This window comes from Apiospora marii, assembly GCF_038362585.1.
Source record: "Apiospora marii strain CBS 49790 chromosome Unknown utg000002l_segment0_segment0, whole genome shotgun sequence".
In the NCBI taxonomy this organism is placed as follows: Eukaryota; Fungi; Ascomycota; class Sordariomycetes; order Amphisphaeriales; family Apiosporaceae; genus Apiospora; species Apiospora marii.
The window spans coordinates 394,294-420,813 of NW_027117373.1; the positions used below are offsets into that span (position 1 = coordinate 394,294).

At 54.4% G+C, this 26,520-nt stretch overlaps 11 protein-coding genes across 11 annotated transcripts; 4 read left to right on the forward strand and 7 right to left on the reverse strand.

Annotated features, from left to right (window-relative positions):
- Nucleotides 1-132: 132 nt before the first annotated feature.
- Nucleotides 133-1,833, reverse strand: PG985_001822 (TPR domain protein; the record flags this gene model as incomplete). Its single annotated transcript, XM_066821591.1, has 1 exon — nt 133-1,833. The coding sequence occupies one exon, from the start codon at nt 1,831-1,833 to the stop codon at nt 133-135; it is 1,701 nt and encodes a 566-aa protein (XP_066689023.1).
- A 592-nt stretch (nt 1,834-2,425) lies between these two features.
- PG985_001823 (uncharacterized protein) lies at nt 2,426-3,117 on the reverse strand (the record flags this gene model as incomplete). The annotated part of the gene is made up of 2 exons (XM_066821592.1): nt 2,426-2,933; nt 3,002-3,117. 2 exons carry the CDS (start codon nt 3,115-3,117, stop codon nt 2,426-2,428), a joined length of 624 nt encoding a protein of 207 aa, XP_066689024.1.
- Nucleotides 3,118-3,798: 681 nt separating this feature from the next.
- On the reverse strand, nt 3,799-4,037 carry PG985_001824 (uncharacterized protein; the record flags this gene model as incomplete). Its single annotated transcript, XM_066821593.1, has 2 exons — nt 3,799-3,985; nt 4,018-4,037. 2 exons carry the CDS (start codon nt 4,035-4,037, stop codon nt 3,799-3,801), a joined length of 207 nt encoding a protein of 68 aa, XP_066689025.1.
- A 2,913-nt stretch (nt 4,038-6,950) lies between these two features.
- PG985_001825 (uncharacterized protein) lies at nt 6,951-8,378 on the forward strand (the record flags this gene model as incomplete). Its single annotated transcript, XM_066821594.1, has 1 exon — nt 6,951-8,378. The coding sequence occupies one exon, from the start codon at nt 6,951-6,953 to the stop codon at nt 8,376-8,378; it is 1,428 nt and encodes a 475-aa protein (XP_066689026.1).
- A 553-nt stretch (nt 8,379-8,931) lies between these two features.
- On the forward strand, nt 8,932-11,553 carry PG985_001826 (uncharacterized protein; the record flags this gene model as incomplete). Its single annotated transcript, XM_066821595.1, has 5 exons — nt 8,932-9,602; nt 9,666-10,139; nt 10,202-10,594; nt 10,703-11,187; nt 11,267-11,553. The coding sequence occupies 5 exons, from the start codon at nt 8,932-8,934 to the stop codon at nt 11,551-11,553; spliced, it is 2,310 nt and encodes a 769-aa protein (XP_066689027.1).
- Nucleotides 11,554-12,031: 478 nt separating this feature from the next.
- Nucleotides 12,032-13,192, forward strand: PG985_001827 (uncharacterized protein; the record flags this gene model as incomplete). Its single annotated transcript, XM_066821596.1, has 1 exon — nt 12,032-13,192. One exon carries the CDS (start codon nt 12,032-12,034, stop codon nt 13,190-13,192), a length of 1,161 nt encoding a protein of 386 aa, XP_066689028.1.
- Nucleotides 13,193-14,129: 937 nt separating this feature from the next.
- Nucleotides 14,130-14,497, reverse strand: PG985_001828 (uncharacterized protein; the record flags this gene model as incomplete). Its single annotated transcript, XM_066821597.1, has 2 exons — nt 14,130-14,177; nt 14,246-14,497. 2 exons carry the CDS (start codon nt 14,495-14,497, stop codon nt 14,130-14,132), a joined length of 300 nt encoding a protein of 99 aa, XP_066689029.1.
- A 2,757-nt stretch (nt 14,498-17,254) lies between these two features.
- On the reverse strand, nt 17,255-18,210 carry PG985_001829 (uncharacterized protein; the record flags this gene model as incomplete). Its single annotated transcript, XM_066821598.1, has 2 exons — nt 17,255-17,607; nt 18,018-18,210. 2 exons carry the CDS (start codon nt 18,208-18,210, stop codon nt 17,255-17,257), a joined length of 546 nt encoding a protein of 181 aa, XP_066689030.1.
- An 879-nt stretch (nt 18,211-19,089) lies between these two features.
- On the reverse strand, nt 19,090-20,622 carry PG985_001830 (uncharacterized protein; the record flags this gene model as incomplete). Its single annotated transcript, XM_066821599.1, has 1 exon — nt 19,090-20,622. One exon carries the CDS (start codon nt 20,620-20,622, stop codon nt 19,090-19,092), a length of 1,533 nt encoding a protein of 510 aa, XP_066689031.1.
- Nucleotides 20,623-21,813: 1,191 nt separating this feature from the next.
- PG985_001831 (uncharacterized protein) lies at nt 21,814-22,641 on the reverse strand (the record flags this gene model as incomplete). The annotated part of the gene is made up of 2 exons (XM_066821600.1): nt 21,814-21,937; nt 22,175-22,641. 2 exons carry the CDS (start codon nt 22,639-22,641, stop codon nt 21,814-21,816), a joined length of 591 nt encoding a protein of 196 aa, XP_066689032.1.
- Nucleotides 22,642-24,123: 1,482 nt separating this feature from the next.
- On the forward strand, nt 24,124-26,375 carry PG985_001832 (ATP-dependent DNA helicase Q-like 3; the record flags this gene model as incomplete). Its single annotated transcript, XM_066821601.1, has 3 exons — nt 24,124-24,408; nt 24,469-26,274; nt 26,328-26,375. The coding sequence occupies 3 exons, from the start codon at nt 24,124-24,126 to the stop codon at nt 26,373-26,375; spliced, it is 2,139 nt and encodes a 712-aa protein (XP_066689033.1).
- Between the last annotated feature and the right edge of the window lie 145 nt (nt 26,376-26,520).

The following is a 26,520-nucleotide window of genomic DNA, read 5'->3' on the forward strand; positions in this document are numbered from 1 at the left end:
TTTGGATACGTTGGTGTAGTCTTGGTTTTACTCTATAGCGATCCTTAATCTATCTAGCGAGATTGACAACCTGATTCTTGAACCCCCGTATCTAAGGCCGTCTTTTCTCATCTCGTCCAGTACATGATACCCTTACAATGCGCTCTGGACAACCTCGACCCGGCGACAGAAGCAAGACGACCTGATCGGCACGTCGGCCCCCTCCAACGCCTTCTTCAGCGCCGGCTCCAGGGCCTCCGCCTCCGCCTTCCGCCCCAGCTTGACCAGGCACTCGTGGTACCCGTGCAGCGCCCAGACGTTCCCCGGGTGCCGCAGGGCGCGCGGCAGCTTGCCGCCGTCCAGCCCCAGGTCCGCGGCGTAGACGGCCGCCGCCTCGGCGTGGTGCCCCCGCTCCATCAGCAGCGCCCCGTACGCGTGCCGCGTCGGCTGCATCCAGCCCCAGGGCTCGTCGTAGGGCAGGCCGTCGTCGCGCGCGATGGCGGTTCGCAGGTGCGCGTACGCTTCGTCGTAGCGGCCCTGGCGAAAGGCGACTTCGCCCTCCATCATGGCCTCGGCGATGCTCAAGAGGTCGACGCACGTGTTGTTGAACAGGGTTCGGGACTCGGGGACGCGCGCCTTTGCCTCGTGGAAGAGGGTCCTTTCGGCCTCGGCTTCGGGGAGACGCGACGTGGCGGCCAGGGCCACGGCCTTGGCGTAGTGCGTCATGGCCGTCGTGACGCAGTAGAGCCCGCGGTCCTCCGGCAGGGGCAGGGCGACGAGGTCGTCCCAGCGGCCGAAGCGGACCAGGGCGTGGACGCGCATGGCGAAGAAGCCCTCGAGCCAGTCGGCCATTGGCGGGGAGTTTACTTTGAGCAGGTCGGCCGACAGAGAGGCCTCCATGCGCGCGACCGTGTCGAGGGCGACGCGGGACTGGCCCGCGAACAGGGCCGCGTAGATGCAGAAGTGGTAGTCGTGCATGCGGTACAGGGTGTAGAAGTTGCGGGCGCCCGCGCGGGCGAGGAACTTCTCGTCGGCCTCGAAGGCTTGCCGGTTCGAGGCGATGCCGCGCCCGTAGTCGCCCAGCAGCACGTCGATATGGGTCGGCATGTGGTTCAGGTGGCCCGCGTCCGGGACCAGGCCGCGCAGGGCGTCGGCCGCGGCGAGGCCGCGCTCGGGCGCGGGGGACATCTCGATGAAGTGGATGTAGAGGTGCAGGACGCCCGGGTGCTGCATGCCGCCCGGGGTCCGGCTGCTGAGGGCCCTTTCGAGGATGGCTTGGACTTCCTTGGTCCGGGCCCCTGGCGCCGGCTCGCCCGTCTTGAGGTCCCACAGCTTCCAGGGCGACAGGTTCATCAGGGCGTCGGCGCTCAGCGCCGCGACGTCGAGGTCGGAGCCGAACTCGGCGTGCACCCGCTGCATCGCGTCGGCGTACTCGACGTTCCAGATGGAGCGGTCGTCCTTGTCGCTCGCGTGGTCACGGGGGTATCGGTAGCGCAGGGCGTCCACCAAGGCCTTCTCCAGGGGCGTCGCGGCGGCGGCGGCGCACTTGCTCGCCTGCTCGACCATGCGGTGCGTCCTCTCTACCGTGGTTTCAAGCTCCTCGTCGTCGAAGAAGCTCCAGGGCTTGTTGTAGTTGGGGCCTAGCGCGTAGGCGACGCCCCAGTACGCCAGGGCGCAGCCGTCGTCGGCGGCGATGGCGCGCTCGAAGCACTTCACCGCCTCCTCGTGGTTGAAGCCGTAGCACCAGATCAGGCCCCGATTAAACCATAGCTCTGCGTCGGGGCTTTTGGTGGTGATGGACCGGCTATAATTGCCCAGGTCATAGTAGCCGTCAGATTCAGGTGGTGCCGCCATGCTGCTGCTGCTGCATTCATGCCCCGGTACGACCGATAGCGGATGGTTGCCAAGCAGGGAGGGAGGCGAGGGTGTAACGTGCCTGCCGTGGCACCAAGATCCAAAGTCCGATGTGGTATGCCCGCTCTTTACCCAAGGTCTGCAATACCTCTACCTGGGTCTTTGTTACGATAAGGGCCTTGATCATAAATCAAATATAAGCGACGTATTTTCACATCAAGAAGGAGGCAACTGAATGCGATCACGCGCCCTCGAATGTGGATGGCGGACTGTTTGCGTGGTCCGAAACCCGTCAGGCCATTCCCCTGTCTGGCGGGATCGCCCACTAAAAGATTGGCGGGGTTGACACCTGCAGCTTTAGTACAAAACAGCGCTATGATTTGACACGCCTGCACGCACGCCCATTGGGCACCTGAGCCTGCGCCAATCGTTCCATTTCTTGACAACCACATGACATTAGCAGCAGAATTGAGGCAACAATAACCGAGATATCGCGAAACGGATTTTGAAAGATACAATGTGAATCAACGCTACTGACCACCCATGTGTGCATGCTCTGTCCTCTGTTTCACTATTCCTCCGCGATTAGCCCTCAAATGGAGATGGGCTGCGCCATGTCGGGCGACGCATCGTACGTGATCCTCCCCGCGGGCAAGAAAAACAAGGCCACCAACCGCCCGCCGCGCACCCGGGGATAGTGGTGCGTCCCCGGCCCCGGCGAGGTCCACCCCGCCCCCTGCCAGCCGCTCATGCCCTGCAGCTGAGCCGTCTCGTCGAGCTGCACCACGCAGTTGATCTCGCCGTATGGGTGCTTGTGGTACTGGCCCGACAAGACGGGCAGCACCCCTTCTCCCTCTCCCTCCCCCTTTGGGTCCTCGCAGCCGCTGCTGTCCATGTACACGGCCGTGATGCTGAAGAAGCGCGTCGCCTCGCTCGGCTCCGCGATCTTGCCCCGTCGGTACCGCCGCCCGTCCACTTCTAGCGACGCCACCCAGCCTTCGTCCAGGCCCTGGCGGATGTACCGGCAGAAGTCCTCGTAGAAGGGGGTACCGGGCCCGTGGCTTTGGTTGAGCCGCGCCTCGAGTTCTTTGCCGGGTGTTCTTTGTTTCAGAGGTATCAGCATGTCGGATAGCTAGTAGCGAGGGACAAAGGGGGCGAGAGCACTTACAAGTTCTGCACTTCGTCAAAGAACTCGGCACACCGACTGACAAACTCCTGGGCTATGGGATACCGGTTCAAGTCCACCACGGCGCTTTGCCCCGGTGGTGCTGGTTTGTTACCCATCTCTGGTGCTTCGTTCGCAAGGAGATAGTCGTGATGAGAGCTACGCAGCGAGAACTCGGTATTGGTCTGGTTCCGCCCGTGTCCTGACTCGCTTTATAAAGGCTGGTGAGATACCTCACCGGTTCAGAACGCCTTCGATACCGTGTCGTGCCGTCTGCGCGATGCTTCTTTCATGAGCATCGGACCATTTCACCAGATTCTGATGATATATCACGTCGCACTTGATTGGCGCTGAAGCTCGAACGGGAGGAATCGAACGATTCTATACCTGGGCATCGGAGGGAGCCCCGAGGGCGGGCACTTATTGGACAATACCGCGCGTGTGTAACCCCGCTCCAACGTCGCCTACCGAACAAGTGCCACCAAAAATGAATCCCGAGCCAGTAGCTTGGGTAGCACGCCACGAGTGCGTGTCTGCATCGGACTAGCGGCTGCAGATCGGGAAGCTCGGGGGAACTGGCTGATAAGCGATAATCAGCAGAGACTATTGATTACTTGTGGGGGGCGGCTCGGGTCGCTGCTGGCGATGCGACTCTGCATTGTACAGTTTGTACACAAAATGCAATCATTCAGCCATTCATTCAGCCGAGAGTCACCAGCCTGCTTACTTACTGCCCGCCAAACCCCAGCCAGTCTCGCACACGTGGACTTCAGCTGCCCACTATCGAGCCACCGTTGACGCTACCGTTTCTTGGCGCGCAGTAGGGGTTCGAACTGCCGCGATTGCGAACCGGCCTTCACCGTGGTGGGATCGTCGTCTTTCGTGACCTCCTTGGCACCGGGAAAATCCCGTGTAATCTGACCAGTCCCGAGCTTCATCGAGGGCCTTGTTCGCGCATATGCGACCTTGGCATGCTCGTGGCCTCTTCTGCACGAAAGGATCGTGCATGCTACCCCCACGATGCCGTGTTGAAAGCCATGATGTGTGTGCCCCGACTCGATCGATCTCACATATCGGGATTCTGCAATCATTCGTCATAGTAGACACTGCTTGAAAAGGACTGATCACGTAAGGTTATCGGTGGCAGCCGACGGTACATGGGAGCTGAGAACCGGGCCGCGTCGGTAGGGTAATGAGAAGCATGCTTATCTACCAAAACAATTACTTGAACCAGATATTCCATCACCGCCTAATAGTATCTTCATCGAACATGTTATTACGGTAGAGCCTACCTCAGCCGCCTACAAATTACCGATACGATCCTATGCCTCGGGCAAGAGGATGAGCTGGTTAGATGACCACCAGTTTGCTATCATCATGTCAAACAAAAAGACACTCATGTCCCCTAGCCATGACGTGCTGACGGGGCTAATACACGTAGAAACCCTAGTTGTATACGGGCTTGGAAGAGTATTGTTGAAGTTTGGCATATGGCAGGCGATAGAAGAAGACATGGATGGCAAACAGGTCTCATAAACAGTTCTTTATTCTTCTTCTTTTTTTTTTTTTTTCTTTCTTTCTTTCCTAGATCTTGAATAAGGTAGTGAGCAGTTTGAACTATGTTACGGGCGATATATAAGTTGGTTTTATGAGAAGATATCTGTGCCTGAGCGAATGGGTGGATAGTGAGGGAGGTCTGAGTAAGCTTTTTGCAGCGTATAGACATGGACAAATTAAGCCAAGCTACCCCCTCGTACAATACCTGGCTCATGCAACATTAGTAAAATACCCCCCCTTAAGACTAACCCTTATTCTATTTAATTATATATAAGTTAGTTTTAAGTGCTTTTTTAATTGAAATATACCGTTTTAATCCTCTTTTTTTAAATATTTTAGTTAATATTATAATGGATAAGTTAGTTATAAAACGCGCGATTTAGAAGGTATTAAAGGGCCGATTGTTAAGATAAACCGTGCTAAATTAAAGTATTAATTATATAACTCTTTACCGTTGAATTAAAGGTTAATCGACTAGAAAATAATATAATATAACTCTCTAAGCTTAACTTAATATTAATAAAAGTTAAATTAAATCTTAGGCTTTTAATTAAATAGCTTTAAATATTATATTATTTTATGCGGTCTTCTGGATATTTATTTAATACTTATTTATAATTAGAGACGATTATTATATTTTAAGAAAGTATTAGGTTAAGAGATATTTAAGCCGGTATAAAACCTTTTAATTTAAATTCTTTTATATAATAGATTTCTTACGAGTTAATAATAGTTTAAAGATTAATATTTAAGAATTTTTTAAAAGATTCGATTACTTTATTATTAAGTTTATTCCTAAGCGATATATTTAAAACGCTGATAAGATCGGTAATTAATTAGGATACGGAATTAATATAATAGTAGTAGGATTAGTAGGTATAGATAGGATCTTTATTAAAGCTTCCTTTAATCAAGAATGAACCTTATTTATTGAGTGTATTAATATTAATAGTCGATCCCTCCCTTCGTTTATTATATTTAAGGGGTAATCGGTTTAATAATAATAATTTCCTGAAATAAATAATAATTTCTTAAGCCAGATAAAGGAATAGCTTTTTATAACCTCCTTTAAAGGTTGAATTAATAACGAGTTAGCTTTCGTATAATTTAATAATATCTTTATCCCTTAAATAACCTTTAATAAGAAAAATTAATAATATCTCTTTATTTTTAATAATTATAAATTATATTATATTAAAGAGTTTATAAATATTTATTTAAAGGTTAAAATCTAATTCCTATATTTACCCTTTTATATATTATATTTCCTTTAACCCTTAAACCTTAGGATATTTAATATATTTAAAAAGAATTTTTATTAACGGGTAACCTTTTATTATATAAGGTTTAATAATATAAATATAAATAAAAGGGAATTCCTTAAATATTATAAAAGAGTTAAAAAATAGCCTTCTAATTTAACGTTATTACTGATAAATAAATAATAATTAGTATCTTTCCTTATAACGTTAATAAACCCTTAAATAGCCGGAACCGAAAAATAGCGGAGTATTACTTAAAATTGCCGGAAGAACCGATAAAGGAAGTAATAAAAGCTTAATTTACGTTAGTATCGATATAAATACCTATTATTTTTTAATAATTAAAAAAATTAATTAAAATATTCAATAGGGAAGATTTAAAGCTTAATATAATAATATGCCGGGTATTATTCCGAAAGGTTTAAAAGGGACTCGATACTTTAACTAGTTAAATTAATTAATTAGAATATAAAAAAGTTTAATTAAAAATTAATTTAAAATAAAAGAAAAGAAAAAAGAAAAAATATATAACTGTTAACTTTAATTAAAAATATATAATAATAAAAGAAATAAAAATAGTTAAAAGGGAGATAATAAAGGTAAACAAGCCGGTTTTAATTACTATTATTAATTCGTCGGCGTAAAAGGCGATAGAAATTAATTTTAATATTAAATTTAAAGCTTAGAGTTTAATTAAGGTAAAATTATAATAAAAAATATATTTTTATTATTTTTCGTTAATTTTTAATTAAATTATTTATTTTATTATTTTAATATGTTATTATTGTTTTATTAGTGTTGTATGAGCCAGGTATTGTACGAGGGGGTAGCTTGGCTTACTGTAGACAGGCCAGGCTCCGGTATATGAACCAGGAAATGGATTTGATTAGAATTCCTTTACTGTCTGCTAAAAGACATGTTATAATTTGTCCGAAATGTATGCTCGTGAGCCAAAGTACTTGTAAAGAATGGCTGGGGTCGGTTGACAAGTCCATCCCTTGCTGGGTTGCTGCCTGGCAGCGGGCGCGGACAAACCGAAATATTCCTCCGAAAACACTTTGTGGCAAGTTTCCCCGCTGATAGCATCAAGTAACACTACATTAACCGTCAGCCATCTCACCATTCGACGTGCAATGAAGCAAAAACGAGCCAAGCGACTTCGCATGGACGCAGGCGCCAGCAATAGGCACCAACCGCCACCACCACCACCACCGCCCACATGCCTTCTGGAGTCTCTCCCTTCCGATGTGGCGGTGGTTGTGTTGGCAGCGGCAGACTCGGCCACCGACCTCTACGCTCTCCTTCGCGCGTCGCCCGCAATGTGTCGGGTATTTCTGTTGTGCAAGCAGGCCGTGCTGTTCAGCTTCGTCACGAGGCAGCTCGGCCCGGCCCTGCGGGACGCCGTCGCCGTGACGCATCTGCTCCCCAACATTATATCCAATGTCCCGCCCGACAGATACGTCCAGGCCTGTGAACGCATGCTTGAAAGCTACGTGGCGCTGCCGCGGAGTACTCGTGGACTGGCCGCGGTGGTCGGCCCCTCCCTCCGGGCGACCATCGCCCTCATCCGCTTCAACCACCACGTGCATTCCATGGTCGACATCATCACGAACGCGCAGCTCATACAACTCCGCAAGATCAGCCGTAAAGGCGGCGCCGGCCCCGCCCGCTTCCACGAGCGGCGCCGCCTCGCCAAGGTCCTGGTCCGCCACCAGCTCCTAGTGCACCTCGAGCTCCGCGGCCGCCTGCCGCACCGCGGCGTCGGGCGGCAGGGCTTTGTCGCCCTCTTCCGCCCCTGGGAGAAGGAGCAGCTCTGGAGCGTCCACCGCGTGCTAGAAGCCCACCTGCTCCCGGCCCGCGCCGCGCCGCGCCCCTGGTTGAGCAGGGACATGGCCCACTTCTACGACTTCGAGCAGCGGGCGAGGACGATGACGATTAGGGATTATTATTCGCCGTGGCCGAATGGGCACAAGACGTATATGCCGTTTTTCGATGGGCTCGCGGGCGGGCCGCTGCCAGAGGCGCTGCGGAAGAGTCTCGGGCGCTCCGGGAGGCTGGCTAGGATGGAGGACGACTCGGGCCGCATTCCAGGACATCTCGTAGACCGCCCGGAAGGGGTCGGTGTGCCAGTCGAGTTCCGGGGAACCCCTTTGAATGCCCTACGCCGGCGCGAGAATGAGCTGCCGCGCTTAACCTATGACGAGAATGGCGACTTGGGCGGTGACGATGATGCCCCTCCGTTTGCTTGGGTGGAGGCACACGAAGGGGTGGATTGCCAGCGCTGGGGCAGTCAGCTTGGCTACGAGGTGCTGCTGCTAGCCGACGGGGCCGGCGGACAAGGACGAGGAGACTACACGGTCCCGCAGCTACATTCCGGCGTCCGCCAGGTCGTTTCCTGGTGGCGCGAGCTAGGCTTCATGTTCTGGGACCGGGAACGCGTCGAGTGCTTCCAGAAAAGGCGGCTGCCGATATTCGAGACCGGATGGCTCACCACGGCGGCAAACATACCCCATGCTGTCGACGTGGCTCTACGTCTTGACAGGCTCCGTAAGCGCCATTGATTCTCAAATCTCCGCATGTTATAAGGTGTCACCAAGATGACGGAAATGGGCGAGCGCTGGGTCGGCTGCCCGCTTGTTCGGTGGCGCGGTGGCGCGGTGGCGCGGTTCCACGAGCCTGGCAAGGCAGAAACATTGCGCCAAAGGCATCAGCAATGTTCCCTGCATCGAGGAAATCCGGGAGTCCTGACGACAGGTCAAATGCTTTGACTGGCCAGATGGTAAAACACGTGGCATCCAGCGGGCTATCAGCGATGCACATTGGTACTTCAAGAGCTCTGGGAGTGAGGGTGGACATATGAACCAAGGACATCTCACGGACCCACGCACACGTTCTCCGTGTCACCTTCCAGCAGGATCTCTCAGTAAAATAACCCCGCGTGTCCCAGCGAGGCGTCACAAGGCCTGACAAGGCCCAGAAAAGCGCAGTAAGGCGAGCAAGGCAGCGAGGCTTTATGTCTTCCATTCCCCTTCCGCTTCAAGATAGACAAATCCAACGAGTAGTTGAAAAAATGTTGCTTCCCACCGTCCAGGCAGTGCGTCTCCTAAGCATCCAATGTCGAATACCGATTCATTGTCCCAGACCGCGGGGACGCACGAGCTAGCGACTCTATCTGCAGCAGACCATGACGTCTCGGAAGAGAGTCTACTGCCCTTCGCGACATGGGAAGCCGAGCCCCGCCTACCGGATCCACTCGACTATTACTCCCTGGCTGACGACCGTTCTTCGTTTGCGAGCACCAAGCAGCCGTTCCGATGCGATGCATTTGCCACCCAGGAAGCCCTGGGGCTCTGGTTCCCGCGCGTCAAGGAGACGGACACCTTCCGGATGCGATGGTCCAAGCGTAGCCGGGCCCTCGGTCTGCAGTTGGGGGTCGCGCTCCTCGTTTTCGTGGCCAATTTGAGCCTCACCATCTACGCCCTCGTCCATTTCGGCAGCCGGGATGGAGTGGGACTTCTCTACGCCGGGGACTGCGACACAGTCAAGCAGCTCGACCGATGGCTGCATCTCCTCATCAACGTGTTGAGCACGGTTTTGCTTTCGGCCTCCAATTACTGCATGCAATTACAAGCGGCCCCAACCCGCAAGGAACTTGACGAGGCACACAAAAGGGGGGACTGGATGGACATCGGCATTTTGAGCCTGAGAAACCTGCGCTACATCAGCCGCGACCGGCAGATCATCTGGGCTCTCCTAGCCTTGAGCTCCTTGCCCATCCATCTCGCGTGAGTTGAACCCACGGAGGCGTCCGCAGGCTGAAGCTGACTGTCGTCATGTAATACATACAGATACAACTCTGCCGTATTCCAGTCATTGGGTTCCAACAGCTACACTATCGCCGTGGTGAAGGATTCTTTTCTCCAGGGCGCCCCGTTCAATATCACCTTTTCCGAACAAAACAGGGCGGGAGATCCGGGCTGGGACGAGATCCGGGTCAACCCCCCGATCGATTACCACGCGGCGATTGCCGCCATGCAGGAGGCTGCTGGCAACGGCACCTACAAGGAACTGGGCATCCCTGACTGCGTCGCCCTCTACAACGACTACTTTGCACCACAGGGCAATGCCGTCATCCTGGTCCAGAACCAGAGCGTCCAGTCGCCCGACAATGGCAGCCTCCTCTTGCACGTTGGCATCGTGCCGCGCTCGGACAACTGGGCCAAGAACATGTGGGCCATCGCGAATGGCACGGGCGGCTTTCGGGCTTTCGGCCCCCCCCCGACCCGGTCACCACTTGGTTCCTGGGCCCTCCGCGCTATCAGGTCGCGCGGTGCTTGGTCGAGGAGCCGGGCCAGGGGCATAGCCGCTGCCGCTTCGAATACAGCCCTATCATCCTGGTCACGGTTTGCAGTTTGAACCTCGTGAAAGTGGGCATCCTATTCTACACGTGCGCAAGTCATTGGAATCCCCGATGGTGGCGCGCCATCATGAAAAGCCTTCGCCCTACCGAGATACCCGGCAATAACGACGACGGAAAAAGGCATCGACCCCTGTCCACGCTCGGGGATGCCATTGCTTCTTTCATGCGTGAACCTGACGAAACGACCAAAGGCATGTGCTTGGCTAGCAGGGATGACTTTGTTGCACATCGGCGCATGCGAGACAGCCAACAGCGTTACCACGCGCTGGACCATGTACGTCCGAGGCCCTTCAAATTTCAAGGTCGGCACTGGATGCATTCTGTGAGCCTCTGGCGACGCGTCTTCACCTTGTCTCTGTAAGTCACGTACAGATCTGATATCAAATTTCTCGCGTGGGTGCGGACAGACAGCCTCCCCACACCATCAAAGACAGCGGGCTGTGTTTGCTGACCGCGTGCACACAGCTGCTTGGCGTTGCTCGTCGTTACCGTTTCCCTGCTCGTCATATCCTTCACCTCCCTCCGCGCCCGCCACATCCGGGTGAGCGTCCCCAGCTTCTGGGGCCTCGGCTTCGGCCGGCTGACGCCCTTCACCTACCTGATCGTCGGCCTGCCGCGCGCCGACCCCTACGGCCTGATCGCCAACGTGCTCCTGGCCAACCTGCCGCAACTCCTGCTGTCGCTGACGTACGTCTGCTACAACGCCACCCTGAGCGCCTTCCTGGTCCAGCGCGTGTCGGAGCCGGTCGGCCTCCAGCGCTCCACCTACACCATCAGCCTGCCGTTCCGCTACGGCATCCCGCTCTATGCCGCCTCGGGCCTCATGCACTGGCTCGTCTCCCAGAGTCTGTTCCTGGCCCGCATCACCGCCCTCGAGGACCAGCACGGCACCGTCAATGTGCGCGACTCGTTCTCGACATGTGGCTATAGTCCTATCGCCGTGCTAGCCAGTGAGTTTCCAGTCCCTTTTCTATGTGACGTTTCCCAGTATTTGTTTGACTGACCATGCGTTCGCTTGGACGTCCCTAGCCGTGGTGGCCGGGATGTTCCAGGTGCTGGCCGTGGTTCTACTCGGCTGCCGCAAGTACGACGGCGTCATGCGAATGGTGTCGACCAACAGTCAGGCCATCAGCGCTGCTTGTCACCCTCTGGAAGGGGACCGGGGAGAGGGGTACTTGCTTCCCCTGCGCTGGGGCGTCGTGGAGCTGAGGGAAGATGGGGTTGGGCATTGCACCTTCACGACGGCTCCGCAGGAAGGGCATGGGGTGGGTGGTCAGGGTATGCGTGCCCCGACGGCGGGGAGTCTATACGCTTGAAGGCTAGCTGATGTGCTCCATACGATGAGCGTGAGATGTCGAGAAGTATCCCAAGATGGACTTCCGTCTGGAATAGCGTGGGACGTATGGTATTCAAAATATCTGTCGTATGAATCGAGAACTTTGGGAGTCGTTAAAAACAAGGACTATCTTTTGGCCAATCCTCATTGTAACAACAAACAACAATGTACATTGCTTTTATACTCGCAGTATGAAAGTCAAGGACAAAGGAGCCTTGTAGACACAAGGACGGACAATCTTCCTGTAATGCACATGATAGCAATCGGGTCTAGGTCTCACAACACTATATATAAGTTCACTAGAAACCATCACAACACTGCAAACCAATCGAAATCACTGCATCGCTTATCACTAGTCAATCAGAAACATCAAAATTTTCGTGTAGCCACCGAGGGAACTGCTACTCGAGCATCTCATCACCGTGAGTCTTTTGTGTCCTCCCATCTACTCTAACAATATGGCGCCTGTCCAGATCTGTCAGGTCAACAGCAAGCCTTCGGGCAACCCGGCCAAGAACCACAACAACGCACCCAAGGGCGAGTCCTCCTCCACCCCCAACCGCCAGGAAAATGCTCCGTCTTCATCATCATCAAAGTGGAGCCGCTGCCGCTGCCAGCTGATCAAGGAATTCCGCTTCAACTGCGGCCACACCGAGTTCCTGCGAGGGGGTCCCCAGCCCTACTGCCTCCTGCGCGGCTTCTGCACAGAGGTCGGCGACGTCCGCCAGCTCCTCTACCTGGCCGGACCCCAGTGCCTCCAGTGCCGCGCGCAAACCCAGTACATTTCCGCGCACCCGGGCGCGAGCCGCGCCGGCCTCAAGAGCGAGGCGCGCCGCGCCGCGAAGGAGTCGCGCCTCGTGCCGGAACAGAAGGCGTGCGAGCAGCTGCTCGCCACCAGCCGGGCCAAGACCAAGCCGCTGCTCGGGAAGAAGCGGCGCGCGCACGTCGTCGACCGGGTCGAGAAGGCCCTGCGCCACCTCGTCCTGTACCAGTACCGGCGCGCCGGCGGGCCCCTGCAGCACGACGGCGAGATCCTCTACCGGCTGGCGGCCGAGGTGCTGGACATCTGCCGGCGCCTGGGCCACCCGGATGCCGACCGGCTCGTGGACACGTTCGGGCGGCTGGTGACGGCGTACGACGAGAAGTGGGCTAAGCACTTGAAGCGGTATGTGCGCGCCTGCGACGGCGGCGGCGACGGCGGCAGGCTGAGCGCCGTCTACGACGAGGCGTTCAGGATGCAGCAGCCCAAGAGTTATGCGATTCGGAAGCGGCGGGAGCGGCAGGAGGCGGCCCGAGAGCAACGGCGCAATCTGCAGAGTCAGGCGGGCAAACAGGAGGAAGAACAGCAAAACTCGCCGCCGGAGGAGGTCGAAGACGAGACCAGCTGCGCTCAGGATGAGCATGTCGATTTCGAAGTACTCGAGGTCGAGGGCAAGCATGAGGCAAAGCCCGACATGGTTATCCCTGAGTCGGAGTGTGAGTCAGAGTGTGCCTCAGAAGACCATGTACCGGACGCTCCCCAGATGCTGGAGCAGCCTGCAGTTCCCACATTATTTGATGGCCAGAAGCCGGTGGGAAGTTGGGCTGATGAGTGTGAAGAGTTGGACGTTTGGAATTAGGTAAGTTGCCATCAAGACGCGTGAAGCCTTCTTTAGATCGGGAGACTCCTCGAAGTGTTTCTTAATGTATGGTGTCCTTGTTTTTTGTTTCTACAAAATATGACTTGTTTCTTTTCCCACATAGGTTGAAGCATTATTTTCAAAGTATCGCCTTCAATACTGTAGGTGTCCAGTCTCGTTGCTCGTCTCGTCCCATTTCGTCCCATCCCTAGTACGACGAAAAGAAGAAAACCATGGGCAACCTTGGAACATCCGGAACATCTAAACCAGCTGTAAGTCACTTCCATATACGAACATATATATACATATTCATATACATTTGAGTCATGCCAAACAAGACAATAGCTTAAATGAATAACTTGTCTTACAAGGTGTCGTAATGTATTAAAAGGCGCTCGCACATGTCGAGTGAGTAAGTATTACGATTCCCATCCTGTTACGAAGATTATCAAACATAAAACATTCTTTACGACTGGCTTTCTGAGATAGGACAATTTCTAAAGCCGCGCAGAAAATACCGTCCAAGAATTGAATATCGACCGAGAAGGCGTGCTAAACAAATTGCTGTATAGAGGGAGAACATTGATGTCACTTGTATGGAAGAATAATAGTTTCTGCGCATGTTTTCTCGTATTGTTTCCAGGGGAGGCTATAAACTACCAAAACTCTCAAAAGGAATGTGCATCGTGGCCACGATTAATCGAACAGGTGCAAGCACGAGAGACGATTGTACAAGAAGAAAAACCCCCCTTCAGTGCCCTTTGATCTCCTGCACTTCCCGGGTCCACCCATCATCGTTTGTGGTCCAGCAAGCAAACCCCAGTATTACCACTAACCACTTGAAGGTCTGCTCGCACTCATCGTTTGTTCGGCTAGGCCAGGGGTCTCAAAGTTGTCGTTGCGAGAGCCGAGTAACTGCTGCGGAGTCACGAGACGCTTACAGGAGCTTGACGCAGTTGAGGGCGTTGATGTTGATGAGACCACCCTGAGTTGGGAAGAAATTGTGTTAGCTACCATGGCTGAAAAGGGGGTGAGGGTTAGATAGTGACTTGCAGTGCTGGCGCCGGTCTCGCAGCAGTAGACACCGCCGCTGCACTGGGAGCCGAGGACCTGAACGACACAGTTCAGGAGGCCGTTGCAGCAGACCTGCTTGGTGTCGCCGGAGCAGGTCTTGGAGTCGCCGCCGCCGCCGCCGCCGCCAGTGCGGACGACGAGGTCAGCGGGCTCCATGGGCGGGGGAGCAGCGACGGGGCTGGCAATGGCAGCGGTGGCCAGGAAGAGGGTGGAGATGATGGTGAACTGCATTTTGAATGGAGTGGATTGGGGTTTGCGAGGAGCAAAGAGTAATAAGTGTTTAAGTGGTAATGGAAGTTTGTTGGTGAAGCTGGATGATTGTTTGTTGGATGAGGAGGGAAAAGAAGCCGTTGTTGAACGGGCAGAACGTCGTCCTTATATACACGAAATCGCCATCGTGAGAGGCCCTGTTGACCGTGGTGAAGTGCACTTCGTCGTGAATGCTTCCTCGAAGCCAGAGGCAGCAGCTCTTTCCGTTCGCCGGTTAACCTATTCGCAGGCAATGACGTTGTCGATCACGATGATCTTTTCCTAGAGTGTCGATGATCCTACAAAACTGTGATCGATCTGGGAGGGGATACCCGGTGCCTTGGATCTGATGCTGTCTGAGTTTCCGTGCGTGTAAGCTGGCTGCAGGACACACACGGCTGACGTGCCAAGGTCGCATATTGTCTCTGTCCCGAAGCACCCGCGCGACTCCATTGGACGCGGCACACTTTCTTGGAATTCTTGTTTTTTTGAGGGCTGATGGCAGGTCTTACTGCATGATGCACGAATAGGTCAACATCTCACACCTTGGCTCCTATACAGCTGGCCTGTGCAGGCAATGTAAGGTGTTGTGCTCCAAGCAATTGATGTTGTGATGGTTTCTTTTCACGAGCGAACCAGAGGTACACATTCAACACCGCCGGTATTCCCCGCCAACCGCCCAAAAGACGTTGCCTCCTGGCGCTGAGTGATCTCCTCAGTCTCACAACGCAGTGCAAATATTTGAATACGAGTAGCTGGCGCTGCGACCATGGCGTGATAGTATAAATTCATTGCCTTGGCGTGCCGCTGTATATCGATGTTGCGATACAGTGCAACATCCGACCTAACCAAGCGCAGGCGGCGCCGTGGCTATACTGTACCACCCAGCCAGAGAGCACCTGCAGGAGCCCCATAAGCCCTAGCAGCCCAGTCTCAGCTGACCAACGTGCGGTTCAGATCGGGTGTGGGCTAGATGCACCTATGGACGCGTCCCAACTGAGACATTGGCTCCACTAAAACGTTTATGTGGTGGGAGAAGCAAAGCTGTGCGGCTGAGAAGGACTTGGCCAGGGATGCCGGCCATCGTATGATACTGCCCTCAGCGGCTCCATAATCTCAGCACCCCAGCTTATCGGGATGCCCAATCCGACACGTCTTTGCTGTCTTTCGCCAGCCAGCCATGGCCCTCCTCCGCATCCGCTTACCAACCGCTTACGCCTGCTCCAAGAGTATAGCAACAGAGTTCGCCCGGATTGTTGGCTCCACGTTCGGAACACCGCACGGACGCCCGCATCGGAGGAGGAGGAGGCGTGTCTTAGCTATTATTGGACAGACAGAAGCTGCCACACATTGGATAATCATGTGACTAGCGATGTAGGGAGCGGTGAAATTGTGAGAGGCATGCCTCGCGCGCCACAGGCAAAGCCGATGGCTGGATTGTATTGGTTTATTGTTCGTTCAGGATTGGCCAGTGCTGGCTGCATCATCTCATTACAACGGCCACATGCAGTGTGCAGGAGAGAAACTCTCGATCTTCTGCAGCGAGCCTTCTCGATTGGACAAGGGAGGTCGGCCGCCTGCCGTATTACGATCTTTGCGTAACGCACCAACACCAACATGCTGTGGTTCAGGGGGCCATTAGCGCCTTGAAGAACGGCGGGCGGCAGGGAAAAAACACTTGTGACCTGCTTGACGTGGGTGGCATAGAAAGCGTTGCCAACGACCACGACAGCGTTTCTGTGCTGTGCATTGTTCTTTTCCCTTCGTTACTCGACACGGAAACCCACCTGGCCGCGTTACGTAAATAGCCCAGCCCTGGCGCAACGGGACCAAAGACCACTCTAGGCCACACGGCACATCTGGGCGACTACTGTACACTGCTGCTTAACGTGTCTTGCTTGACCCAGGCCCCATTAGGCATGGTCTCCCTCTCTATAGAGCGCATACCCCAGAAAAGCCACCCGACTAGACGGGTCTGGGGGAACCAAAGCTGGAGTAGCCGTTCCCTGGGCTTTGGCGGGTCAATTCGAGTCGGCCAGTCAAACGGCAGCGTACTGTGGGCACCCGGGCCAGCTATTGAGCGGCACGGCTCGTAGTGTCCACCTGCCCAGCGCGCACCCCTTGATTCCATGCATACACGCTGGTCTCAATCCTGCCAAGTCTGTATTGCTTCTTTCCCTCGCTTCAGCTGAAATCCCATCCCTCGAAACGCCCTCTGTCTTCGGGGAGGCGGACGGTGGATACGTGCCAACTACGTAATCTTACATGTGTGGTGTAAGCCAGCTTTTGTTTCGATTGATTGCCGTATGTTTCTTCTAACCTCATGACAGATATCATGGCCTGAGGAAAGTGTAATCAATGTGGACTCGTGGCCAATGAAAACGCCGATGCCGGCCATCTCGTATCGGGGGGCAACGCCACCGCGGTGGGCGGTTGGCCAGTGGGAGGCCGCAGCCAAGTAATGACGGCAAGGGGCATTCGGAGATGAATGGCCCGTCAGCATCTGCATGGTATCTATGCAGTAAGTATCTATGCAGGCATGCAGGTCTGCCTGGGCGAGCCAAGGAAAACATGCGCCGAACGGCCCCCCCTGGCACTTAGTCAACTTGGGACCCGAAACAGCGCCAAAGACATGGCATCCGCCAGCACGACCGGTCGTCGATGCCGCTGGGGCGATGCTGAGCAAGTATCCGTCCTGACCCAACCATATCGCCACCAGCTGAGCGAGGGGAAACAGGATTATCGCCAGAACCTTGCGCTTCTCCTCCGCTTCCTCCCTCGAATCCACCAGCACGACTGGTCGTTGTTGTTGATGGGGCTAGTCTCGTAAGTAGCTGCCTCCTGGACCGCGGTGGCGCTACGGGACGCTTCCCATTGCTGCGTGTCTGAGAAGTCTGACCGTCGTGCGCTGCATGCACGAGACGGAGAGAAAACGATGACGATGGCGCCGGTCATGACGAGGAAGAAGAGGAGGGGGCGGGGCTCTTCGAAGCGCGCGAACGAGAAAGGCGACGAGGGGCATTGGCTCTCCCATCGAACCTCGACTGCGAGCGCGTCCGCCGTCTCATGTCCTCCTACTGCCTCTGTTTCTTCTGCTTGCCGCATTAGAGTAGACAGAAGTCAGAGCTCCTGCTACCATCACCGCTTCTCTCCCGGACGCATGGCTCGGACAGGATGACATCTTAGTGCCCGTACTCTCACTCGTGAACGAAGGAACACTGGCTGCCATCCGACGCAGCATGGCTGAAGATAGCTCGTGCAGCACAATGTGATCGTGAGCTTCAGGTTGATGACCTATCGCTTTCGTCGCTGCAGCCGGTTAACGACCCGAGTTGCCGCGCCAACCAGCCACTCGACTACCACGGCGTCGGATGTCGCAGGCGCCTGGCCCCTTCAGCCAGCCCATCGTCGCGATGAACTCCTGAATAGCTCAAGATCGGCAGCCTAACTTGCGCGGATGCCGTATCTGCGTCGGGAAGTCTCGTTGTGTGATACTGCCTACCATCGGGAACGCATACGAGCACATCGCCGCAACTCAGAGCGACACCGGCCATTACCTTGATGTTCAGTCCGCGACCGGGCGATCCAAGAAATACACAATCATGGCTTCGTCCCCGGCGACGGCGAAGAGACCGTGGTTCCATTTCGGAGGCGACGCCTTCGTGGGTGGGAGATACTTCATCTTCCTTGAGCATGGCTTGCACGATGAGAGGGGGCTTGAATCATTTCATCCGAATGCTGCAAGTATGTGATGAGTCGAGAGCCCCTCGGATATCGAGCCGTCCGCCGCCAGCAAACATAGCTGTTTCCCAAAGGTGGCAGTCCTTATGACACCCCCTCTTGACCAACCCCATGTTGTTATTCGCCCTTTTATCGTAGTTGCTTGCGCACCGTGGGTACCGGGCCTGTCGCAACATAAGAAAACATGTGTTCAACGTTTGTGACCGGGACAAAGCTACGGGGCGGTCAAAGGCAGGATTTGACCTTGCCCTCTCACCCTCGTAGCCTGTAGAAAAAGCACTTGCGAACGTATGAGGCCGTGTTGTTGGCCCCAGCAGCACGTGTAAGTTTCCGGCTTCCTGATAGGTCCTCTCCAGTTACAGATTAGACGTGCCATTGTCTGACCGCCCAGTCAGTCATATGACTCAGGCGTCGTAGAAGGAAGACCTTGACTTGGCGGATCTGGAAATCACTCAGACCCATGCAGTACGTTGACACACGATTCCCCCTTCCCAAGGAGCTGGAAGGGTCATATCATCTTCCCCCATGCTGAAACAGCAAAGTCCGCGGTTTTCCTGGAGACGAGTGGCTTGGTGTGTTACCTGGGGTGGACTCTGTGTCGTCTATTGAACATGGCCAATGGGCGGCCTCTAGGTGATTGGTCGAAGTGCCCCAAGGACTGACAAACAACCCATTCCTAGTCGTGCAATATTTTACGATCGCAATTCCAACACGTGTCCAACACATGGAATATCTGATCCGCTTTTTCACCATCACGAAGGGATGGGTTGTAGGATATGACTTAATTAAATTCGTAATGTATCATTCATTATCTTGCCTTCAGCCTTGACGCGCTACGGCCACAGCCCCCTATCAAACGGATCCACGCCCGGGTAGTCAGCACGCATGCCCATCAGCTCGCTGTACTCGTCCCGCAGAATGTCGGACCCCAAGTTGCGGATCCCGCGGTACTTGCTCAGCTCGTGGCGTCGCAGCGCCACTGTCCAGGGAAAGCTGGAAAAGGCGACGCCCATAAAGGCGCTGGCCTTGAACATCATGAGGAAGTCCACCAGCCCTTGCTGGTCGAACGTCATCTGCTCGAGTTCCTTCAGGGAGTCTCCCCTTAGCAGGTCTTGCTTGGTCACCACCGTGACGTTGCGGATGTGGCTTCGACTGCTGCTGCTACTGACATTTCGAGCGTGTAACAGCAGGTCGTCTTTTCCCTCCTCTTCGGTGATGCGCCGCTGCAGGTACTCGGCAAACAAGTCGACGACGGTACGGTTCCCGCTGGCGACGTAGACAACGTCGAGGCCGGTGCGCCTCAGGTTCTGGAACTGCTCCTCGAACTGGTCCTCCATGCGCGAGAAGCGGTACAGGTCCGGGTCCCACGCGGAGACGGCGTCCTTCTCCAAGCGCAGATGGGCGCCGTAGTAGGCGTGTGGGCTAATGGGCACACTGGGATCAATACTTGCCGTCCCAGTGTTTGTGTCCACCGCGTCGATCCGCCGCCGCAGCGCCGCGAGGACCCGGGCCGCCATGACGCGCGTCTCGTTCCGGAACGACAGGATCTTGCCGAACTCGCCCGCGAACGCGTCGCCGTCCTCCCGCACCGGGTACTCGAGGTACGTCTGGCCTAGCTGGATGTGTACGGGCGCCTCTGGGCGGATCTCGATGTTCTGCTGTGCGAGCCAGCTGTCGAAGTAGTTGCGCCACTCGCGCGGGAACAACAGCCGGCTTTCTTGGTCTTCCTCATTACTTTTCTCTTTGCTGGCGGTACTACCCTTCTTGGCGCCACCAGAGCGGCTCTGCTTCTCGAACTGGTCGCCGACCACCCTCAGAGGCTCCACGGCGCGCTGGGCGTAGTAGGGGAAGTCCTCGACGCGGTCGTAGAGCCGCATGCCCGGGCACCCCTCCGTCAAGTGGCGGACGAAGGCGTCCCGGTCGAACAGGTAATCGAGCGGGACCTGGACCGTGGTCTCGATGTCGGTGATGTCGCGCGGGTTCCGCTTCGACAGCGAGGGGACCACGACCGCGGCGCCGGCGTGGATGGCGTACCGCACGCACTTGAGGATCTGCAGGCGCAGCATGCCGACGCCGCCGTGCTGGTCCTCGCACGTGAAGACCAGGCCCGGGCGGAAATGTGTCGGTTGGACGCGCGTGCAGGCTTCGCGCAGGGGCGCGTAGTCGATGGGCGCCGGGAACTCGACGGCCGCCGCCGCGCGGACGAAGGCGTCGTCTTCGGCCTGCTGCTCTGGGGTGTCGGCTTCGGGCTCGTGGTAGTACAGGTTGGGTCCTCGCAGGTGGACGAGGGAGGCCCAGATGAAGATCAGGGCGGCCGCCTGTGCCACCCTGATCATGGCCGTCCTGGCTCTTTCGGTCATCGCCATCGCGAGTTCGGGTCTTGTAGTTCCGGCGAGCCTCTGAGAGGGGTTAAGTGCAAGAAACGAAAGAGCACAGGACCAGACTATGTTCAGGCAAAGCTTTCATCTTGACGGGAGACGGAAAATCATCAACCCCAGGAGCCTGAGGGGTGAGTGAGGGGGAAATTGTATGCTACTCTACTAATTCAATCATTTCTCTGTTGCACATCTGTTGGGTCAGGGGCAGTCTCATTGTTTGGAGTTTCCCCTGGGATGCTTGCGCATTTTAGCGTGCATAGATGGCTTTTTGCGCTGTAGTGCTACCCTACGAAGTGCTGTAGCTAGGATTTCCTCAGCTGTCGAGCTCTGCGCTAACGACAATACCACCCAAGTTCGTCCCATATCACGGTATTATCCGGTAACGGCCCAAAGATTAGAGTTGAGTGTCACAGCTTGGCAAGTCCTTGGCATCGAAACGTCGGATGTTTCCTTTATTGATCTGGCCCATGTCGGTTGAGAGTGGTCAGTCGTCGCACTGATTATGCGGGGGAAGCCAGAGAGGCAGAAAGGGAGGGGCCTGGGGGCTGCCGGGTTCAAATAGGGTTTCGTCCCTGAAACCGTTTCAGACTTGGCGATTTCCGACGTCCTGGTCCAGTGCAGATCTTTTCTGGGTTCTAGATCCCGTGGGCTTTTGTAGGTATGTAGACAGTGCATTTGTACATAATGTGCCTGGCATGACAGGGTCCGGCCTGCATGCATCTGGATCAACCGACCGTTGTCCATCACCACGTCATCCATTATGCTGTCTCAAACGACCTTTAGGTTCAAGTTGTGCGGCCGCATGTTGTCTCGTGCAATTGATGATTGATCCATCCACCAGAAAGGCCAGGCCTCGGAGTCACCTAGGTGAGACCAAACAGACCAAAATAGAACGGCTGACTGTGTGACATCCCAAAAGTATGCAATTGTCTGAAGCACATCAGTTGATGGAATGGATTTGTCAGGATAATTATACTAAAGGCTTGCGTAATTGCAACAGGAAATGGTTACGAAGGAGGCTGCACACTGAAACCGTAGATACAAGTTGAACATCGAATGATTGACAGCTGGGAACAGTACAGAGGGCGACAACCCCGACAACCCTTCCAGGGCCAATCGGCGGAGCAGAACTCGACTTCTTCATAACGAATGCATCATAATCTTCAATTCCCAGTGCTTTTAATCCAAGTCGGCTCCGATCGTTGCGTCCGGAGCTGTGCACTGCTGGATGGAGTAGGAGCCCGTATCTGAAGTCTGGCAGTCCGGCTGCACTGTGGTCACAGCTTGCGCTGATACCGGGGACCTTTTCGTGGTTCAACAGGAATATAACTTTAGCCATGACACCGAAAAATGTACCAAGCCGATGACAAAAGAATGGGAACGAGAGAGTAGTCACAGGGAATGTGATGATTTGACCATGATTGATAGGCGAATTGCCCGATTGGCGCTGGAGGTGCGATGCAACGAAGAAAAGTCCAGGAAAGGAACGACTTACACGCTGCCCCCACAGACCCAGCTCTGCCTCACAGCCAGCACCCACCTATCCCATTCGAACCGCGCGCTCGTCTTTACCGTGTACTGGCTCTGAAGCCCGTTGCCATCCGCAGACGTAGCCTCAATTGTGCGGTCGCCGCAAGGATACCAGGCATACCCGCCGTCGCCCGTGGCCCTGTTGAAGCTGCACGCCGTCGTGACGGCCGCCGCCGAGTTGTCCAGCGCGAAGGCCACCTGAGTCGTGTCGGGCAGGGGGTCGATCTGCCCGGGCGCCCCCACGTATTTCATGTACGCGAATTCCCGGACGACAAAGTTGGCGGCCGCGGCGGCGGGTATTGTCGAGTCCTCCTGTTGTCGCGAGGGGCATTCCGGCATGGCGTAGGTCACGTTGGCTCCGTCTGCGGCTGGTGGTTGGAGCAGGGCGGCAGGCGCACCATGTTGAGATGGCGCAGCATCGGGAACAGGAACAGCCCCGGCCATGCACACGACAGATAGTATGAACCAAGACAACATCGTTGGCAAGTGTGATATGACTCTGGAAGGAAGACGCTATCGCGAAGAAGCTTGTACTCGAGAAGTTGAGGAGAGGGCAGCGAGATGAGGTCACATAAGAGGAAAGAAAGCTGGCCCGCTGCCCCGCTGTCACCAAACTACCGTGCATGCATGTTTACCACCTACTACTACCAAGATGTGTGTGGTATTCATATCGAACGGTATCATTTAGATGATGTCCAAGAGGAGTAGCAGTTGGCCCCTTTTGGAAGACGGAAGCATGGTTTTAGCCGAGGAGTAAGGAGGTGTGCCCCGGGACCTAGGCAATTCGTCGATGACCAGGTGGACGGACGCCGAAAAACGACCCACAATGATTGCCGGCTGCACAATGATTGTGTGACATACAATCATTGCTGATTGTACAATCATTGCTTACCACAAAATGTGAGCGGATTGAAGCTATGGATGTTGTAACACACACGATTATTGTCTACACCCCCATTTCTACTTGCCCTAGCCTACCTACCTACCTACCTCAATACTCATGCCATACTGCCAACCCAGTACAAATGAATCATGCGACGCTACTCTTGTATAGAAAGAAGAAGTGGGTGAATTGCCATAGACCGCCACCGAATACCATAGCAGTGATCAAAGGTGAAGGAAATAACCAGCCGGAGCACATATTCCCTACTACATCAAGTGGAATTACAAGAGGTCTTGTCAATTTCTTGGGCAATGGTTTGGCCGTTTCCTTTAACGATGCTACTGCGATTGTGCCAGGGAGCTTCGGTGCCAGCTGTCAGTCTGCGATTGCGACACTTCCAGCAGGGCTTCCACCACACTTTAGGCATAGCGTAGCGGTGCGGCTGAGAATTGTTTATTCTTTGATGGGGATACTCGGTTTCTACTAAACATGATTTTATGTCAATTAATTTGGTAATTTTTTTCTTCCCTAATTTCGTCCTGCAAACTGGCATCGCTGTAGCCATCAGGCTTGATTCTGCAATCTTTTCGCGAAGAATTTGTTCAGAAACGCTGTGTTGCGAAAAGATTTCTTCGGAGGATTGAGGAGCATGCCAACCGCCCAGCGAGGGCTGTCGCATTCAGCAAGGCTTGCCGCAATTCATCACTTCGATGCACTGAGTCGCTGCAAGCACCTGAATCTCAGGCACCATTTACGGGTGGGGCGGGTGCATTTCAGTGCCCATTGATAGGCTCAAAAGGGAAGCTTGGGGAGCTAGAGGTGGGGGTGGGGCAATCATTCCAGCTGCGTATGCGCGCTGTAGACCAATTGTCAATGCAGGGTCGGCAACTGCCACAATCAGACGCGTCTCAGAACACGCTTCCACTTGCGATGACGAACCCAAGGCCGTCAAGCAGCATATCGAGCACCAACTAGATCCGAACCTCATATCAAAAGCGGCCTGCAATTCAGGCTTCTTAAGTCACTCAATAACCCCTCATTATCAAAACGCATCAGTCCAGTCGGACCTGATCAATATGGATGACGACTTCGATTCCGGGGATGACCTGTTTGACAACGTCGACGCCGACGAGCTTGTCACCCAAAATAAGAGACCCGCTTCTCAAGGAGATACTGCAAATGGCAGTGATGGGAAGCGCCAACGCCTGGACCTCATTGGCGTCGGCCAAAAGCTCCTCCAACAAAAGTTTGGATACGACAAGTTTCGGCACGAACAGGAAGGTGCCATTGGAAGTGTCCTGAGGGGTGAGAACACATTGGTCGTCTTTCCGACCGGCGCGGGCAAATCGCTATGTTACCAGGTCCGTATCACTCCAGTCTGAACCAAGGACCGGGTTCCCAGCTGACCGGCTCAATTGCAGATTCCGGCCATCGCATTTGAGGAAGTCGACAAGCTGAATGGGGAGAACCGCGACTTTTCTGGCATTACTATTGTCGTTTCGCCGCTCATTGCCCTCATGAAGGATCAGACTGATGCCTTGAAGCGAAAGGGCATTGCTGCTGAATGCAACGACTCCACAAAGACTTTTGAGCAGCTGCAGCAGATCAGCGCCGACATCAGAAGCGGCCGCCTTCGAATGCTTTACTGTTCACCCGAGAAGCTGAACAATGAGGGCTTCGTGGAAAGTCTCAAATATGTACCGGGCGGTATCCGCCTGTTGGCCGTCGATGAGGCGCACTGTATCTCAGAGTGGGGTCACAGTTTCCGCCCCGACTACTTGAAAGTGGCCCGGTTCGTCGACGAGATCAAGGCCGAGAGGGTGGTCTGCTTGACGGCAACTGCTACCCCGAAGGTCGCCGACGATATTTGCAAGCAGTTCAAGATAGACCAGTCCAACGTCTACCGAACTTCGCCCTATCGACCCAATCTGCATCTACAGGCCATGTCCACCCCCACGGAGAAAGTCAAGACAGCTGAGCTGCTCAAGTACTTGGATGCCCACAAGGGCTCCACCCTTGTCTACGTTACTGTTCAGCGACAAGCCGAGGAACTCGCAGCTACACTGAAGGGGAAGGGACACAGTGCAGCAGCTTTCCACGCTGGAATGAAAGTCGAAGAAAAGACCTCGATTCAGGACCGCTTCATGGCGTCCAAAGTCCGTATTATCGTTGCCACAATCGCGTTCGGTATGGGCATCGATAAAGCGGACATCCGCAATATCATTCACTACAACACATCGGGTACTGTGGAGGAATACAGTCAACAAGTCGGCCGCGCCGGACGAGACGGGCTTCCTAGCTACTGCATGATGTACATCAGTCACGAAGACTGGTACATCAAGGAGAACTTTGCTCGTGGTGATCTTCCCTGCAAGTCCTCGCTGGATGGGCTGCTGCACGATGTTTTTGGTCGCGAAACCGTGAAGGGGCGCGATGGAGAGGATGTCATCAAGCTTAACCACAATGAGCTCTCGCAGACCTGGGACATCAGGACAAGTCCGCTGTCCATCCTATTCGCGACCCTCGAACTTCGATACGGTCTTCTCCGCGCCATCACGCCGGAGTACTCCTCTTACCAGTTTGAGGATCGTGGATACTATACTAAGATGGCACCCAGCGATAGCTCGGCTGAGGCAAATGCGATCTACAAGCATGCCAAGAGGGCGAGGAAGTGGTACACATTCGACATCAAGGCGGCCATGGCAATGGGTCCGTCCAGAGGCGACCTAGTGCGGAAACTGAATCAGTGGAACGACGCGGGGGCTATCATGCTCAAGGCGGGCGGCGTCGAGCACCGGTATCGAATCCTCAAGGCATTGCCTCGCACCAATGCCGAGTACAACAAGCTGGTCAAGGAATTATACGCCGACATGGAAGGCCGCGAAGAGGATGCGCTGAAGCGCGCCCAGGATGTGGTGGATCTCATCACCGGGAAGAGGTGCTTCGCGGCCGCCCTCGCGGAGCATTTCGGCATGTCTCTGCCCGACGACAAGACGGCCTGCGGCCACTGCACGTTCTGTACCACCAAGAAGCCCGTGGAGCTGCCGCCCAAACCGCCCGTCAAGGTGGACATCGAGGGGATCAAGGCGGTGCTCAAGGCTTGCGACGTGCGGGACGACCCGCGGTTCCTGGCCCGGGTGGCGTTCGGCATCAAGAGCCCCAGGGTGACGAAGCTGAAGCTGCAGAATACCAAGGTCTTCGGGTCGTTAGAAGACCATGATTTTTCGGTGAGTACTATTTCGCCCTCCCCAAGAATGGTGTACAAACTAACAGTCCGCAGTCGTTGATAAAGGAGTTCACCAAGGCGTGTCATACCCCTGAGTCATAAGCATTGCTTTTCTGATATTACAAGAGCTGCGCTTTATATCACGATGGGTGGACTTCCAATCATTGCGCGACAAGCGGACTGTGCAAATGTTCCGCAATCGTTAGGAGATGGGTTGTGGGTATGATATGATGAACTGTTTACGACG